The 19343-nt window shown below is 49.2% G+C and overlaps 1 protein-coding gene across 1 annotated transcript in view; it reads left to right on the plus strand.

The window, feature by feature from the left end:
• The window catches only part of LOC119456360 (structural maintenance of chromosomes protein 3-like), a 248837-nt gene that overhangs the window by 28599 nt on the left and 200895 nt on the right, over window positions 1–19343 (plus strand). The window contains 1 exon segment of the mRNA XM_037718076.2: window positions 8531–8634. Coding sequence (XP_037574004.1) covers window positions 8531–8634 — 104 coding nt within the window.

Here is a 19343-nt window from a genome sequence, read left to right on the forward strand (position 1 = left end):
GAACCGCTTCGCATGCTCAATGTGGCGCACGACTTTCCGCATTTGTATCCCGCAACAGCGCCGCTGCCAGTCCTAAGCACCGACCGGTGCATTTGTTTACAATATCGGCAAGTACAGCGACCATTCGTCGTTCGGTTGAGATAGCCGCTCATCGGTGACATCAATTAATGTCAGAGCATATCAAAACACACAGATTTTGTGCATGTAAGCACCGTTACATCACTCTGGGTCGTGCTGATATGAGCGACCACACACCTTCGAAAACAGTGAGTGGGAGCGTTGTTGTGCAACCTGTTTATCATTCTTCATATTCTCGCCATGCACACAATTAGTGTTCCGTAAAGTAGACTTATAGAATAGGACATTGCACGTATGATCGTTCATTTAGAGAACGCACAGTTTTCTTGCGGAAACGCCGATGCCGTGAAGTATGACATTGTTGGCAGCTGGAACGAGACGGTTGTTTAAGCATGCTGTATCGAAGGGGCCTCCGCTTGCTGCCCATTTGGGGTATGAGGCAGACAGTGCACCTCGTAAGCTAAATAACGAGTCAGCATAACAATGGATAAAAATACACCCATGGATGTTGTCCGTAGTCACATTTCATTTAGGGAAGCGCCGGCCAGTGCGACTGGCCACATTCGAGAACGGCAACGTATACACGAGTGTTGATTGCGCGTCGTGTCGTCGCTTCTAGCTTTTTGCGTGTGCACTGTACGAAATGAAGGAATGGTTTATTTAAAATCCGTATGGTCAAAAACTGAACTACAGAAGCAGCGGTCTTCATCCTAATGGCTTAATTAGCTTCATATCAGTCGCTCAGGTCTGCCAGCAGCAGACACACGAACTCGGTCACTGTGATAGGCTTAACCTCGGCTGAACGTGATCGGCATCGGCTCAAACTGTGTTTGCGGATGGCGAGGGCTGAAATTCATGTAGCCAACAACGCAACACCGCTTGCCACCCCCCATTACTTGCCCGTCTACAAGGAACGCAACTTCTCGCGACAGCAACATCTCATGCCAAGCATTAGCTCACGATCGTCGACTCCTGCACGCTCTCGTCCACGGTGGTGCTAGAGTGTACAAGAACTTCTAGTACACTCTAGCATTAGAAATATTCTATTACACTCTAGTGGTGCTCTCGTCGCTGTCGTCTGCATAATCCCGGCATGCTCTGCGTGGTACACTCCTGACATCGTACACAATGTGGCCTGTAACTGAGGAGGAGGTAAGGTAGGGTGTTCGAGGCAATTAATTAAATTCGATTGTAAAAAATCTGCGCAACTCTCAAGCCTGCGTTTTTTAGGACATGACGGAAGTGTTCAGAGGAATATTCCTAGCGAATTTCATCGACATCCGTTGACATCGAAAAATCGCCGGAGTTGCCCTTTAACTACTGAATGCCATTTTCTGTGCCCGTGTGGCACGGGTATTAGTCATGTTCATTTCTACTGAGCACCAATGAGGTTCTCGTTTGGACCTGTATTTTGCGGCAATCATTTATTTATTGTATAAGGAGTTTTGCTTTCCAGTTCATCTCTAAAATGTAGAAGGGCTAACCCAACTTACCGGCAGCTGGTTTATCACAAGGCCAATCTATGCGACAGGCAAAATGACTGCGCACCGTGTGACTAAATCACCGCTCTGTGTCTGGCAGCGCTGACGGGCGGCGCCGACCGCAAAGTTTCATTGTCAGGTTTGGTGTGTGATTTGTCACCTGTCAAAGATTCTGAAATCTAGAGGGCCACGGAAAACCCGCTTTCCAAGTGTTGCGCAGCTGCTGCGAATACAGTTAAACCTACTTATAACGAACCTCCATATAACGAATTCCTGGATATAACGAAGTTTTTCAATTCCCCGCCGTTACTCCATAGAGACATATATATTTGAGACCTCTACGTAACGAAGTGGCAGCGGGAGACCCCCTCGAAATAACCAATTTTCCCTGCCGACAACCTAGAGATTTCGCCGCAAATTTTGTCATTTTTGCGCGAGCAGCAACCGGAAGCACCTTCTCCGCCGCGACGTAATGCGAAGCGGTGGCGTAGCGCTTGGCGTGCTCGAATTAACGGCGACTGCGAGGCTAGAGCGAGCGCACGCACATGCACGCGAGGCGGGCCTGCATTCCTCGACCCGGCGATCTTGCCGCCGCGGACGTGACCTTTCCCCCTCCCTTCATTCAAACCTGATCCCGCTGCTTGCTGCAGCTGGCCTAGCCCGCCAAGGCGGCACTTTCCTTTTCCGTTGATGTTGCCGAAGGGGGAAAAAAAAAAGTTCTTTTTTTTTTATCGCGTTGGCAGCGCCACTCTTTGGTTACTGTGCAAGTCTCTGCGCTTCACTTCACTAACCTGACACTTTATAGTAAAGTCACTTTAGTTTATAGTCCGACGTAACGCGCGCGCGCTACGTTACGTTGGTGAAAACGACCAACCTAACCGGCGGCTTCCGACGCGCTGAATTGGCTAGTGACCCATTCACGCGTTGGTCGCGCCAACGTTCTTAGACTACTTGAAGTAGTCCAAGGACGTTGGGTCGCGCCGACTGCGCCGACCCACAATGCCATTTCGCGCAAAGAAGTAAAGGCGCCCACGCCGCTTTGCCGGCGGTCGCAGACAGCCGTTCTCGTGCCTCGTTTGTTGCCTGCTTGCAGAGAATTTTCTACAAAGCAAAATGTTTCTCGCCTTCTAATGAATAAAGCTTTTGTATGGAAAAAATGTATTTTTGCTTCTCAAGCCTAAAACATTCTCAAATAGTAATACGTATGACTACTCCCGTCTATTACTATTAGTTTCTTTGCGTAGTCGCTAGGTGGTGTTCCACACAGTGGGGGAAAACATAAAAAACAAGACAGGAACAGCGGCGCGCTTTTCAAGAAGCAACAACAGCATGTCGCACCGCATTGTCCGACTAGGCCCTCGGGTCTCAGGACGTCAGAGGGAGCTGTTCAACGCAGTGTTCGCAGGGTGTGAAAACTTCGTATACCTCCCTTGGGACGCTCAGTCGCATGCAGATACGCAGCGGCAGCGCCGCTTTCACCACTGGCGGCTGCCGGGTATCCAACTGGAAATAATTCGCAAACAAAACAATGCCTTCATGACGTCACTCATGAAGTCAGAATGTAGAGGGAGAGGGCACGCAGCAGGGAGGGGGAAGGTTGCCGCGGAAGGCCCTCCTTTCCCACTTTGCATGCAAGCAGGATCGCTCTCTTGCAGGTCTGCTGGCAGCGCGGCGAATTGCGGAGCAGAACCTGCTGAAGTGCGCCGTGCTTACGAAGCGCTTGTTTTCTACCGCGTTTACCTTGCAAGCTTCTATTCATTTTTTAAAGCACTGGGATGTCGCTCGTACACACCAGCGCCAAGCAATTATAAATAGAAATATAGAAAATTGCAAAGAGAAAAGGCGGACGACCGTGTGCAGTAGTCATATTACAAAATCCTGGCCAGTGAGCTCACCGTCAACTTATGCATGCATGCTTGCTACTTGCGTTGTAAACGAAACCACGTAAGCCACGTACGGGATGCTGTATCCACACAGCATAAACACCTAAAAGACCTCATATAGGCATGCAGCACTAAAACTTGTAATAAATCTATGCAGCGATAAAAAGAGAGAAAAAGGGGGGGGGGAGGGGGGTGATACAGCAACAAATTGCCCGGCGTGTACACCCACTGTACAGCGGCGGCTCACCTTTTCCGGAAAGGGAGTATGTAGGCAAGTTGTGCAAAGATAATGTTCTTTGGCATATTCAGCTACATGGTTTCACATTCTGAGACAAGAAGCCACCGTAATACACCTATTTACTAGAGAAACGGCGCTATACAAGGCAAAAAAGGTGTCTTTCCTGCCGTCCCGTCCAGCCCTGTTAATCCGTTGGATCCACATCTCTCGAAGCTTTCGCTGTTTAGGAAACACAGAGAATCTGAAGCCTTTGTTCCTTGTGCTGTTGTCGTAGCACCCAGGAACGCAGCAGGTGGATCCTCCCATCGCACGATGGCTACACACGAACCAAATATTGCCACAAAATGTTCGGAAACAGGACGCACAGGCATTCCGGGTGGCCGGAGCGGCTGTGTGACTACAAGTACCAGCATACACTGCGGCAGCGGTGGCGTCGTGAAACTGGCTGGTGGAATCGGTCTGTTTAAGTGAAGCATCTCATATTAAGGGAGCTATGGACGATTACAAGTTACCATCCTCCCTAGCCATGCATTTTCTCCTCAACTGGTTTGCCGAGTGATCGGGGCTAAGCTCCGCCTTCGCTGGCTCTACGTCATGATGTGACGTCATGTCGTCTATTTCCGGTTGTCTTGGAGCCAGCGCACGAAGGCTCTCCAACGTCTCCGCTAGCCACCTAGCCATCAATCCCCAGCGAGAGCGGTCAAGCAGCGTGTGTTGCGAGCGTTCTGTCACAGCGCCGAGCTTGTCCGGTGTTTCGGTAACCACGGGTGGGCCTTTTGACGGATAGGCCGAGGCGTATCGAAAGCCCCTCCATACCGGTGTGAAGAAGGAGCTTCGTAGACGTACGTGAGCGGCCTGATCGGCATGCACGGGCCAGCCATTTGGTGGCGCAGAGCTTAACCAGCCAAATACAGAGCTAATATTGCTGTAACCAAGTGTAACTCATTTTCAACATATAAAAAGACGTGTTCAAGATTACGCTGCTCCTACTGAAAATTTGCTCCAGCAGCAAAGTAGACTACACTTGGTTACTGCTATATTAGCTCTTTGTTTGGTTAAGCTTTGTGCCGCCAGGTGGATGCAACTGTGCAAGCAGTTCACATTTGCGCCTCTGTTATCACGTAAAACGCCCAGTACACTTGCGCTTGCGTTTGCCCGAATACCGGACACGATAAACTCTATTGTGGTAGTAATCCTTTGGCGTGAAGTGACGGCTGCAAACGCGTAGATGCTGGCGCCGTTTGGATACCGACAGTCAATGCGCTGCAGCCACTCTGCTCGTCGGCTGCCTTGCAGAGGGGCACGATGTCGCAGCTTGACATTGCCAGTCGCTACGCTTGTAGCCCACAATGCAACAAGGGAGAACCATGGTGCTCGCGAAAAGAACGAACGAGATCAACACTGACCGCGCAGCTCTCGTCAACACTGAGCACGTTCTAACACAAGCAGACGACAGTTGCTGTGGGCTGGAAGTGCTTTTAGTGTAGTGATACATGTCCTTGTGCATTATCTTTCTGTTACTTTCTTTTTATAGAAGCAAATTAACTAACATATAAACAATTATGAACAACATTTGTTCACCATAATGTTGGCAAAATTATCGATGATGCGCCCTGCGCAGCCAATCGAATAGCTCACCCTAGTGACGTCATATGGTGAAATCGCGTCACATGGTCAATAGCGGCTGAAAACTCAGCTGATTGGCATGCTGCGATCGGTAGCGATGTACCTTTTTAAACCCTTATAATAAATTACACGTTTTACGTGGAATGCTTAGATGCGTCAATTAATGATCAGAAGGACCTACTCTAACGACTCAGTACGTTTGTACAAAATCGTTTCAGGGCCCCTTTAAAATTATTTTAGAATTTGTGGAACAATTCTAATATCACGTGGGAACCTAAATATTCCACTACCTTGACATGGTAAAAAAATTTGGCGACCTTAAAGAGCAGGCGCCGTATGTGCCGTTTCCTTGTTAGGTTCGGTGTGATTTGCCACCTGTCAAAGATTGTGAAATCTGCAGGGCCACGGTAAGTTCGCGCGACGCTCCCCTCCCCCTCCATCAGCGTGCGACCGGCCATGACTTAGTCATGGCACTTTTGAGCCCACTGTGTAAACCCAAAACTAGCCTTGTGACAAGTTTCTCGAAGCTAAAAGAAAAAATAATAAATAGGAAGAAAAAGACCGATGTGCGTCTACGAGTGGTGGTGGGAACGACAGGCTGGCGAACCGTGTGTCGCATAGATGGCGGCTGTGAAACACTTTGTTGCCATCCCGTGAACTCGCTTTCGTTTGCGTGGTGGTTTGTCGGCTTTCCATGTGTTGTACAGCTGCAGTGAATAGACTCGCTTCGATTTGGCACTAAACTGTAAGTGAACTCGACGACGCCCGATGACGCCGGTTAGGCCTAATGGCCTAGGCAGTGTGGCTGTCACGAAAATTCGCTGCAAAGCTCCACGGAATGCTTGTCTCTATACTCGCGGACAACTTTCTGTGGCAATGAAGGGAAAGCTACGAGCGCGAGGATGCTGCACATGTGTTACCACGCCAAGTAGTCCACAGCGTTTGACAGTGCATTTGGTTGCTCGAACAGACACTGAATACGACGCAGGTTCCACGTGCGGACGGTTTGGCGTTTGCCCTGACGCGGAAGGGAAAAGCCGCAAAATAAGTAAACATTTACAATCAGTGGTGTGTTCTGTCTTATTTAACTGTTGCTAATAAGCTGTTTGTTTTCTCTTGCCCAGCCTAAACCAACGTGGATTAAAATGCGGGACTCTTTTCTGAAGCGCTCTCACTTGTGCGTGCTTTGCCTCCGTAGCTTTCCCTTCATTGCCACAGAAAGTTGTTCGCGAGTATAGTATGTTTATACGGGTGGCTCATCATGTGCTTGGTCGTGAGGTCATGCGCGCCTGTTAGACTGACGGCTGTTGAAGCGGCGTGAAGTTCGTCGCTGCGGTATCCAACACGATCTGCGTGCCTATCGGTGGCTAATCGTCCCGATCTCCGCACATGCTTTCGCACTTTACGAAATACGCACCGCTTTTGCTCAGTTCGCGTCGCGTTATCATTTCGAACGTTGTGCCAACAGAGGTGGCGCCAATTTCACCGTTCGGGCGCTGTGTGTGCGCATCGGGTGCTCGCATTGACCAAGTCGGACGGGGCCTATCCGCGGCGCACTCGTTTTAGCGCCGAAAACGAAGTCATAACGCTCACACTTGGGCGGCATCGCGCACGGGGCACTGCGCGGGCCTCCCAGTATGTAGAATATTTGAAAAATCGGATATTTGATTTGCGAATTGAATTATTCCGAATGTTCATGATTTGGGTGATATTCGATATTCGCACACCCCTAATAATTTGTTTATAAGTCCTTACTGACAAGATATTGTCCACCAGAATTATTCTGGGAACGTGTGAAATTATTTTTCCTGCTGTAACATAGAAACTTAGATTTGACAAAAGTCGGAATTTATTGTGTTTTTTTTTTTTTTTTTTGCATATGACATTCATACAGTAAAACCTTACTAATTCGACACTTGGTAATTCAGCCTCGCCACTCTGGTCCCGGCAGGTGTATGCAGTCTTTAATGGTATTAAACTATCGTTAATTCGGACATATTTGGCTGCACACTGGTTAATGCGGACAACCTCACAGCGCAGAGCGCCGCAAATGCACAACATAAGATAGCAGAAGTGGTGCTACTGCAAAATGGAAGCGAAGCAATGGAGTCTACATTGCCATTTCTCAGCATAAATCTACAGGAACGCTTCGTGTTTATTTGTCTTTATAGCCCTTCTTGCATTTGCTGCTGCGCAAATGCGAGGCCGCGTGCCTTTAGAACAGCGTAGTCGCTATCCGTGATCGAGTCGATAGCCATCATAGTTCGGTCCGCAGTGGTTGTGCCTAACCGTAGTTTTGTTCTGTGAGTGCAATGGCCATGCACCTTCAAAACTGCATAGTCACCATCCATGATTGCGCCAATCGCTACCGTGGTTTTATCCCAGTGGTGGCAGCAAGCAATAGTTTTGTTTTGACTGCAGGCGCGTTACCCGCGCGCTTCAGAACTGCGTAGTCAGCATTTTTGATGATTGCGGCATCGATAGATGCCACGGTTTCATTCACAGAGGTTGCGGTGAGCAATAGTTTCGTTTTGACTCGGTGCAATGTGTAGGCGATACCGCAGCCCGCAGGCTGGCGCCAAATGCACCGGCTACATCGCGATAGACGAATGGTCTGTTGCCAATCAGCTGACTGGCGAAAAAATAATCGGGATATGCATGCGGCAGCAAAAGCTATGTCTGGGATGAAGACGCGGGTATTGTGCCACAGCCGCAATGCGAAAGAAGCCCCTTCGCCACTGCGACCGATTCGCTAATCGGTTGTGAGATGACGAGAATTGCAGTTTCCGAACTGCTTTTGTGTAACGTAGAAACAGGATTTGCTGATTCATTCAGTAAATAAAATCGTGATGATGTATTAAGAATTTGTTTATCGCTCTCATGGTACCCTCGATAATTCGCCGTTCTTGCTCATTTCTTTTGGTCCCGTGAAATCCGAATTAGCTAGGTTATACTGATATCAATAATAATGTTAATCTGATATATCTTTACTTGCTCACAGGCTAGGTAGGGCAGCATTCATTGCTTTTGTAACAGCTTCATCTAGTGTATGCTTTATGAAAGGGGGGAAGTTTGAGGAGAAATTGTGTTTAACAGGATTTTTACAAAACTTTCTTTTTAAGTTTGCCCTGAACATATGTGACAGGAGAACATTTGTTTATTATCACAAACTAAACTGTGGTGAAGAGTGTGTATCACTGACGAGAAGCGCCGGCTCTTTGCAGGAGCTTACCCGGGAGCTGGAGAATCATCGTGTGAGCATCGACAGTCAAAACAAAAGTTTCTATGAGATGAAAAAGCGGAAAGACACACTTCAAGGCGAGAGAAAGTGAGTATGCTTTTGTGAATATCTGTGAAAATAGTGTGTTACATCGGTGGTGCTTAAAGGGACACTAAAGTCAAACTGAACAAAATGAACAGAGCTTTAGTAATCTAGAAGTTGAGGTAAATACAGGACATGATAAGAGACTCCCCAGGGACATTCCGGTACTTACACAATGACGAAGGCACTCCTAAAAAAATTTTTTCACTAGTACTCAACCCCTCGTATAAAAAGATTGTTTCGTTGGATTATAAGACGGAAGAAAGTGCTACTTGTCTACTTCTATTAGATTCTTAGAAAAAATACCTTTTTGGCGTTACACTTGATAACGACGCGGGCGGTCAAAAGGTTTCATTTTCGCTCGACTCTTGCGCCACACGCGCTTTCGAGTTTCAGAAGTTTCGTTATCGCGTAGTGCTGCGTTGGTGTTGCTGGCTCGCTAAACTTGCACTTGAATTTGCTAGCAGCTTGAGAGTTGCGACGGCACGTCCAGACGGTAACCACCTCGCCCGACGTCCTCGCTGCTTTCGCGCTCGGAAGAGCCCGGTGTCAAGGCCGCCATCGTAGTAGGCAATGGCGCCGGCACTGCGAGCCCTCAGCAGCATGTCACGCTCAACAGAGCTTAAATCGCTGAAATCGAGCCCAGCATCGCGAGCCAATGTGTCGTTATCAGGGTCGTCAACAAGTTGGCCCATTGCGACGAGTGTCGACGATCACCGTGTTCACAATTTGGCGCACGCTTTACCTTCCGCTGTGGTGGCTAGCCACCATACTTCCGCTTTCGCACTCTATCGGCTCTGTCTTGGCTCTGTTGCTGACCGCGCGTTTGCGCTTTCCGCAAAAAAAGCTGTAGCGCCGTCTGCGGCGCTGTTTTACTCACCGGTGGCACAACGTCACAATATGGCCATGACGTCACCACTCCTCACTCGGGCGGGTGATTTGAATTGCGTTAGAGGTATGCAGACGCTTCAGACGCAATTTTCTCTTAAAATAAATCTTTTCTTGGCACGAATCAAACACTTTGAGGTTTCTGGTATGATATTTTAGCAGTCCACGTTGAATGTTTGCCTTTAGTGTCTCTTTAAAGAAATAAAATCTAGCTGGAAACTGGAAAATACAATAAAACTGCATTAACTCAAAACAGTAAAAACTGCAAAAAAAAAAAATGTTGAGATAAGAGTGGAGTTTTCAGGTTAGCCTAATCACAAATAGATGCCTGCTGGCCGCACATAGACCACATGGAGCCTTTCCAAAATGGTGCCAGTAATATACTCGATCACATTTGTGTGCTTCAGTGCTAGACACATCAGCGTCTACAGGCAACAGTGTTACTGGTGCTGTGCCAGGACAGCACGCTTGGCACCTAGTCGAGACGATTCTAATGCAAGACTTGAAGCCAGTCATCCAAGGAGTTCATAACCAGTTTCAAAGATCCGAAAAAAAGTTAACGCTGCTAATTTCAGCAGCCTAATAAATTCTGGACAGTTTCACATGGAAAACTGAACTGCAGAAGTGCAGAGCTGCCATTCCTCTAGCAGATGCCCATGAGTGACGTGCCATTTACATCTGACTGAGGAGATCTGACTTCTCCACTTGGGGTGTGCGTGTCTCCTCCTCTACCCTTGCCGTGGCTGTGCGTGGCTGTCCATACGCGAGCCACGCGGCATATCTTGGAGGTAATCCGCAGAAAGTGCAAAGGGGTGAACTGAGATGGTTGGTGTCTTGATGCGCATTGTGTTCCCGTGTCTAATGTTGGCGGGCGGGTAATCTCAAGTATCCAAGACACGATGTGAAGTATTCGCTCGCGTGATGACAGCAAGTGTTTGTGGCCATCGTGCGAGATCTGTTCATGTTTGTTTACCTGAGTGCGCATGAGACCGATAAAACTACGAACCATCTTGTAGTTGACTCATTGCTATCCATCAATGCTCTGCCTTTCTGGCAAAACTGCAAATTTTTTTTCTCGTGACAGATATCTATATATTTTTACTGTTGTTTTTAATTTGTGGGTGCCATTCGATGACGTCTGTGGGTACTGAGCACGATCAGCCACGCTGTCCAAGATTTATGGTTCCACTTGGCACAGCCACGCTGATGCATTGCTCTCCGTGCTGTGTGCACAGTGCGTGCTGGCTCTCATAACCACGCTCTTAGGGCCCCAATTTTTTGCGATTTGATTGTAACTGCATAGTGACAAGGTGCTATCCACCAGGAATGTACTGGAAAATTGGGAAATTATTTTTACTGTATAAACTTTAAAGAACTGTAACCACCCCTCGGGCTTGGTGAAAAGACAGATGCGGTAAACACCTTAGCCAAATTTTGCAGTTATGCATGGCGCATGCAGCTCACACGTGGAGTGCTAAGTCTCCTTTTTCTCAAACACTCTTTTCAACAGAAGCCTTCTCCTCACTCTTTTCAGGCGCTGTATTTAGTCATATAGCATACACGGCTGCTATTGGTCACTAGCTGACATCAACCAAGAAGGGTGTTTAGATCACTGTGCTTCTTCCTACTATTACTGTGTATATTTATTGATGCAGTTTAATAAACAGGCTGAAGTGAAAATCTGCTTTCAAATTTCGATAAGAATTACGTACTTCTGGAAGAAGCCAACTATCGTCTACTCGTGCTTGGTCGCAGCCGCCCGCGTATGAACTAAACTTTGGCCAGACTGCTTATTGATGTCGTAGCCGTCGGCTGTCGCTAATTTCGATTAGTTTCAAACTCTCAACTAGCCTCGAACCACGCCTAACTTAATGTTGGACCACATGCACGTTTGCCAGCGCGCTCGCACTCTTGGCCTCTCCTGGCTGCTACTGGCTAGATGCCTTGGCAGACTTCGCTTCGTATTGAGCTATTGACAACGCCTCAAAATGCGTAAGTTGAATGTGGCATTCATTGGTCAAGCTGGTGCAGAACAAAGCTTGTCCGCAGCACATAGCATGGCCAGACAGGAGCATATGAGTGCAAGCGCACACTCGAGCTCTGTCGCGCACAAAGCAAAATGCTGCGCTTATGCACTACAGTTCACATGTAGCTGTGGTCTGCTGCGTAGCGTGGATACCATGGCTGCCGCAGGGTGCCGTGACGAGTCTTCTCACTGAGCGCACTACGGCTCGCTGAGGACAACCGCATTTGGCGCGTAATATGTGCCAAAATCGGAAATAGTGGTGTCTACATGAACATCCAAAATGAAATTTGAACTGCACACTACAGTGATTTTCAGTAGGCAGAGCGTTGTGGGCGCGCCCTGCTCTGCTGTAGCCTTCACAGTGCAAGGCATTTTAAGAAGCAGGAGCACCGCAAAGGGGTTTATAGGTGACCTTTAATTGCCAATAAATCCGCTTCTGCTGAATGCATTAAGTACTTTTCACAGGAAATTATTTCTGAAATAGTCTATTTTAACTTCAGATGCATTTCTTGACTTCGATAAAATGTGGTTCAGGGCCCCTTTATAACCTTGAACGAATAAAATTTGCCATTTAAACGAAGTTTTTTCCTGCACATAAATCTTCGTTATATCGAAGTTTGACTGTATATGATTGGGAGCTGGGTGCTCTTTCAGGCATGACCTTGGCAGTGCAAAGTGTGAAGGCACTCTCGTTGCTGAATGAAAAATTTCACAGAACTCATGTCACTGTGACTGTTGATGTTAGTGTGTTTAGCATTAAATCAGTATAGCGACACAACATATTGTCACCGTCAAAACGAGTTATGTATGAGGCATGTACTGCAGCGGTACTCCTCTTTCGCGCTTCCCTAAGAACACTTGGCGTCATCTAGTGGCGCTGCTGTGAAATCTGTGTGTGGTGTTCGAAATGCATGGCACGCCAGTGCCTCCGAACGCTGAAAAACGCGTCATGTGGAAACGATGCTCCTATCTTGTGCTTCTTTCTGGACACACGCACCCAGGGCTTCCCTTCAGTGTAGGGGAGGCCCTCATAGGGCGGTGACCAGTACAAGCCGCACAAACACACAGAGAGAGAGATATATATTAGTGAACCATTGAATCAGAGGATCCGGCAGTGAAACAAGTCAAACAAGAGAAGCACGCCGGAAAAATACCAAGATTTTACTGACGTTTCGGTCGGGGAATGGCGTTCAGCCCGATGGAGGCCGGTCCGGCTGAAACATCGGTAACATCTGAATATTTTTCTTCTGGTACGTGCTTCAATTGTTTGACCTATATATATATTGTAATGAACGGAGACAGAGACACAGCACCCGTTCACTGGGCTGGCTGTTCTATTCTCTACTCGTCGTCTTTTTCTTCCAGAGCCCGCCTTGCGAGCGCTCGTGGCCAAGTTCACTTTGTCTTTACACTCAGCCATGCTGCAACTGAGTTAACGGCGCGCTTGCAACAAAGAAACTTGTCCAGGGTGTGAGGTCGTCGTTAGTGAGCCATCCAGCACGCAACCAGCTTCTCTGGTGGGCGGCACTGGTTGTTGCGCGCTGGTCGCAGGCCTTGCCGACTGTTGTTCGAAAAAGATGACCACACATTGTCCGATAATGTAGACCGGAACATATTGAGCAGCACGGGTGCCAGGGCCATCGGCTCCGCTTTGTTGCGGTGGCCACCATGCCTTGGGCGCCGCACTGACTCTGAATGGCGCACCTTCACACTGCGTGGATGTTGCGCTTAAAGGCGACAGTACCGATAGGAGCAGCAGGGCAGCAGGGGTGTTCTCGGAAATAGAGGACCGTGGTAATGGGTCGTTCTGGCAAATGATCTTGTCGGCCGCTGACGCTTGTTTGAACGCCAAACCCTGATATCTTGTAGCAGGAATCGGAACTGAAGGACGGCCACCGCCACTGCCGTTGGAACCACGAGGTGTTGGCGTTGGTTGCAGCTGAACACTAGAAGACACCGAAGTGCTGCCACTGTTCCCCTGATGCGGTGGTGGCCCCGGGCAACAGACATCCCGCAGTGAAGGCTGCCTCATGATGCCCGGTACAAGTGGAACTTCCAAAGACGAGGACAACGACGGTACTGGGCAGAGGAGGCACTGGCCAGAGGGCTTGGCGTGTGCCGGAGTGGGGCTTTTGTTGCGCTGCTCCTCGGCCCTCAGCAGCAGCAGATCCACGGCGGATGGGTCCGTGTCCCAAGGGTCCAGTAGTTGTAGTGCTCCATCATCAGAGCTCGACGAAATATTAGACGGTTGGTCCTTACTTGTGGCACCAGAAGACGAGGACGGGCCCGCGATACCCAGCGGGAAAGAGGGCCGGTGCTCTGGAACTGTAACCTCGTTTTCGGCGCCTGTAGTTCCGAGCTGATCTTTGAGTATGAGCCCGGCGGCCTCCCGCCGAGTGCCATCCCCCACCTGGTGTGGGGCTGATATCGTCGTCCGGTGAGCCGGTGTTGTCGGTTGGTGATGCGCCGCCCAGGTGGTGGGTCGACACAGGAGCGGCGGTCGCCACGCGCTTCCCACCGTCTAGGATGAAGCCGACGGTGACACCCGGTGAGCCGGCTGCTGTGTCGGGGCACCCTGCGGACCTTTCTGCCGGAGGGACGCAGGGTACACCTGCCGAAGCGTTGAGGCTGTATCTCTCAGAAGGGCCGCGCGAAGAAAGGCGGTGATCGGACTCACCGCAGGCATAGGGAAGCAGGCCAAAAGTAGCTATCAGAGCTGCACTCCATTCAGGCCATGACCCATGTTTAATGCCTGCGTAGTTGTCCCAAGCCTTGGCGGCACTGCAAAGTCGTTTCGCGGCAACCAGCCATCTTGTGTGATCACCCAGGGCATTGATGTTGCGAACCCAAAGGATAACGTCGTCTTGAAAGCCGCGAAACGTTGGTATGTCCACGAACGCCGGCTGCAGGGAAGCGTGGACGGCATTCTCAGGCAGGACGCAACCACTGACGGATGCGAAGACGGTCGTCATACCCTGGAGCTGTTGTTTCAGCAACGAGATGGCTCGCATAATGTCCGTCAAGCTGCCGGCTGAGTCACCCGTTGAGCCAGGGGTGGAATCCGCGCACCCTGAGGTGTCAGTAGCGGCTGTACTGCTCGGGCCAGCCGGACCAGTGGCCAAGGGAGCGTGAACGGCATCCGTTGAGCCAGAACTGGTGGCTGCCACGCTACTCACTGCAGCCGGAAGCATGGTCAGGGGAGCGTGAACAGCATCCCTAGCTGGCTGAGATGGCGATGATACCACGGGGCAGGGATCCAGGGCATGGGAAGCGTGGACAGCGTTCCCTGGCAGCAGGAGAAATGTACCACGGCGAGGATCCATGTCTAAGGCAGCGTGGACGGCGTGCCTTGGCGGACCGGAGGTCGAGGTAGTCCCAGGCGCGGCATCTGTGCCAAGGGAAGCATTGACGGCGTTCCCTTCGCCAGAAGGACCCTGGACGGCGAGATGCCGAAAGCAAGGCCTTCGCAGCACGGTGCTGAAGGCTGGAGCGCCTTAAGACGGGGCGTTCGTCGGCTGCGCCATTGTAATGAACGGAGACAGAGACACAGCACCCGTTCACTGGGCCGGCTGTTCTATTCTCTCCTCGTTGTCTTTTTCTTCCAGAGCCCGCCTTGCGAGCGCTCGTGGCCAAGTTCACTTCGTCTTTACAATATATATATATATATATATATATATATATATATTATATATATATTTGATAAGAGGTCAGTGCACTCCTGCAAGGATGCTACGAATGGGAACGGCGAGGCAGTGTGAGGCACCGTTGCGATAGAGACACCAGCGACCAGCAGCTCGGACAGGGCGAGCCGAGCGTTGGCGATGCTGCTAGACGGAGGCGTGTCTTCTTCTTCACAATCGCCCCCACAGAAAGAGAGTCATCCTGGCGACCTAAAAGGTTGGAGGCAGAAGGCTATGGTAGGGCTTGAGATGCGCCATGTGAATGAGGTCACGTCTGTGCTGGCACTTGTTGTCAGATGGAGAAAGTGGCTTAATTAGAAAATTCACCGGGGACGTTCGCTCTAAGGTAAGGCCCTTCGTGCTTTAGGACGAGTTTTGAGGAAATCCCAGGAGTTTGGCAAGGAACAGCCAGCCATACAAGAGAACCCCGGGTGATAGGTGGGATCTGGAAGTGGGGGGAGTCGGCGTGGCTTTCCTCCTGGCGCTGTTCTTCTGGTGTAAAGGTGTGCGCAAGCTGGTGGCACTCTTTGGCTTGTTGGGCAGCTTCGTACACAGGTGGACACTCGGAAGCGTCAGGATGGTATGGAAAGAGTGTCAATGGTATGCGATGGCTCGCGTCCATACAGGAGGAAGAAAGGTGAAAATCCCGTGGTAGCTTGTATTGCAGTGTCATATACGAACATTACAAATGGAAGAACGTGGTCCCAGTTACCAATATCAGATGCCACATACCATATTTATTTGAATCTAGGCCGATAGTTTTTTTCAAATAATCATATCCGAATCTCTAGGGTCGGCTTACATTCGAGGACTTTAAAAAATGCACCAGTTTTTAACTGAAACTGATAAATATAGTGCATAGTTAGCGCCATCTAGACGGACGGAAATCGGGCCACATCACGGGCGTTCGGAGAATCCAAAACTTGCGAGCGGGACTGGCGCAAACAAAAGGAGAGGATTTTCGCCAGTAAAGCAATGCGGAACGGTTTCAGTGGACCGAAGCAGGACGCAATCTGCGACGATGTACTTTGGCGATATGATCGCCTTGGCCCTATTTTGAAAGCAATCTGCGACGGGGAAAGGCCGCCGCGCGCCGTGTTTTCACCGCTTATAGGTCACGTTGAAGCGAGAGGCATGCTAGCACGTAGGTCAATTCGCTTGCCGCGGTTCGTCTCCAGCATTTTGACAGTTCGTTTCCGCAGTCAACGAGCAAGATGTGTTCATGTTTGCTTGTGCATGCGTGACACCGTGCTTGTTAATTATTTATTGAGCGAATGTTTGCAACTTTACATTGCTGATAAAACTGCTATCCTTACTTCATATAGTGGTCTACTAATTTGCTATCGCATTCGATGCATCGCCTTTCAGGCGAAACTGCGACTTTTTTATTCATTGCAACTTCAGTGCATCGGGAGCAAATGTGTTTTTCCAAATGACAGAAAGTTGAATTTCTGTTTGAAAGCATGAGGTGCGCGGTACTGTAAAGGACTTTTTTTTTCGTCATGGAGTGCGTTACAATCGAGGGCACATGAGAATCGAGTAAATAGGGTAGTTGTCAGAGGCATCGTCAAACGTTCAAGCCGGGCGGAACTTGGCATCGTTAAGAAAAAGGTCTGTCGTTGGAGGGGGCCACGGGAGATTGCTTTTTGCGTGCGCCGCAACAAGGATGGCATTTACCCAGGAACATTGATCGTGCACTCCTTCAAAAAGTGCAGCATCTCTAATGTGCTTGATGGTACTGAATATAGTGCACTGTTTGAAGGTGTCAGCAGTAAGGAAGATAGCGACGAGGCTAGCAGCGATGGTGACATAGAATGTGCTCGGCATGTTCATATTTAATAAATGCTGTTTCATTTTGCGTAGGCTGTCCTCGCTTTTTCGTTCGGCCTACATTCGAGGTAATTTCTTTTTTCTTTTTTTTTTCTGGCTTCGAACTTTTGGGGGGTCGGCTTAGAATCAGAGTTGGCCTAGATTCGAGTAAGTAGGGTACTTCGCGAGCATATAACCGAGGGTGCACTTAAATTGTTCTGTGAGCCCGTTAGTCTGCGGGTGTGCTCGTTCGATAAGTAATGTGGCACTCTGAAAGGAGAGCTTCGGCGAATTCGGAGAGGAAGGCGCGACCTCTATCACTAAGGAATTCATGAGGTGTGCGCCATGTTGAAGGATGAAGCGATGTAGGAGGAAAGTGACTACATCCCACTTTGTTGCATTTGGCAAAGCCGCAGTTTCGGCATAGTGGGTCAAATGGTCCACAGCAAGTATGATTCACCGATTGCGATCCGGTGTCATTGCAAGCGAGCCACATCGGTCAACGCCGACGCGATCGATGGGTTTGGCAGGGAGGGCACGGAAGCCGCTGCAAGGTGCTGGCGGGTCTGTGTTGTCGGTCATGATGGGCGGACGCGTTCGGGTGCGAAGCTCCAGTGTGCAAGCTACGAGGGAACACCAGCAACCTCCACCAATTGATAAGCGGTTTATTGTCGGTGCGTTCCTGCAAGGACGCCACGAGTCGGAACGGCGAGGCAGCATGAGGCACCGCCTTGATGGAGACACCAGCGATCAGCAGCAGCGAGTGCAGGCAGCCGAGCTGAGCAATGGTGATGCTGCTGGACCAGAGGCGTGTTTTCTTCACAATATATATATACATGTATATGAACGAGATGCCAGTAAACCGTGGGGCCCAATAATTAATAGTCATACCATAAGAAGCCAACAAAGCCCATGCTTGTGATGCTTTTACCAGTTGAGCTACTGTGGTGCTGTTTTCCCATCCACTTTCTGGGGGATTTATGTTTATCTACTAGAGCTAACCTTGAGATTGTTAAGCCAGTGCCACCACTCGCGGCCTTGGTGGTGGATGTGGAACATCCTGCTGCAGGCGTCATGTCTACGTGAACTTTTTGGGTGAAGGCAACTGGTCAGTAAACCTACACGTGCTACCTGAAGGCATCAAAGCTGTCCTTGGTGTGAAGGGTGAAGGTGAAGGCAACTGGTCAGTAAACACACACATGCTACCTGAAGGCATCAAAGCTGTCCTTGGTGTCATTGTTTGTTGGCTTCTTATGGTATGAGTAATAAGTATCGGCTTCTCGATTTACTTTCTTCTCGTTCATTACACAGCGAGGGTCTCGAATCCGACAGCTTTGATACCTTCAGGTAGCATGTGGTGGTTTATTGACCAGTTGCCATCACCCAACAAATTCACGTAGACGTGACGCCTGTAGCAGAAAGGATGGTCCTCATCTGCCGCCAACGTCATGAGTGGTGGCACTGGCTAACACTTCCAGGGTTAGTTCTACTAGTAGTAAAACATAAATACCCCAGAAAGTGGATGGGGAAATGGCGCCGTGGTAGTTCAGTTGGTAAGAGCATCGCACGTGTAGTGTGAAGACGTGGGTTTGTATCCCACCCACTGCCAGTTGTTTTTTCATCCACTTCTATTACCATTTATTTATCATTTCTTTAATTCAATTAAGAACTACAAATTATTTCCCCTATGCTGTCCTTCGCATCATTGCTTGTTGGCTTCTTATGATATGACTAATATATATATATATATAATGAGCGAGAAGAAAGGAAACCGAGGGGCCTGATTTTTATTAGTAGTCATATCATAAGAAGGCCAACAAACAGTAACGCAAAGGACAGCATAGGGAAAATTATTTGTAGTGTTTAATTGAATTAAGGAAATGATAAATAAATGGTCATGGAAGTGGATGAAAAAACAACTAGGCAGGATATGAATCCACGTCTTCGCATTATGCGCACGATGCTCTTACCAATTAACTACATATAATTTCCCCTATTCTGTCCTTCGTGTCATTGTTTGTTCACTTCTTATGACACACGCACGCACGCACGCACACGCACGCGCGCGCACACACACACACACACCACACACACACACACACACACCACACACACACACACACACGCGCGCACGCACGCACTCACACACACACACACACACAGTGGTCCTGTAGAAAGCGATAGGGATATTACGGTCAAAAAAGTGTAAAGTGTAAGAAAAAAGGAAATGCATACGCGCTGCGAAGACTGTGTAATAGCACTCCTTTTGATATATTGGGTTTGATGTGTGCCGTACTACGGCGTCCTAGATG

This window comes from Dermacentor silvarum, chromosome 1 (genome assembly GCF_013339745.2).
Source record: "Dermacentor silvarum isolate Dsil-2018 chromosome 1, BIME_Dsil_1.4, whole genome shotgun sequence".
NCBI classification, from domain to species: domain Eukaryota; kingdom Metazoa; phylum Arthropoda; class Arachnida; order Ixodida; family Ixodidae; genus Dermacentor; species Dermacentor silvarum.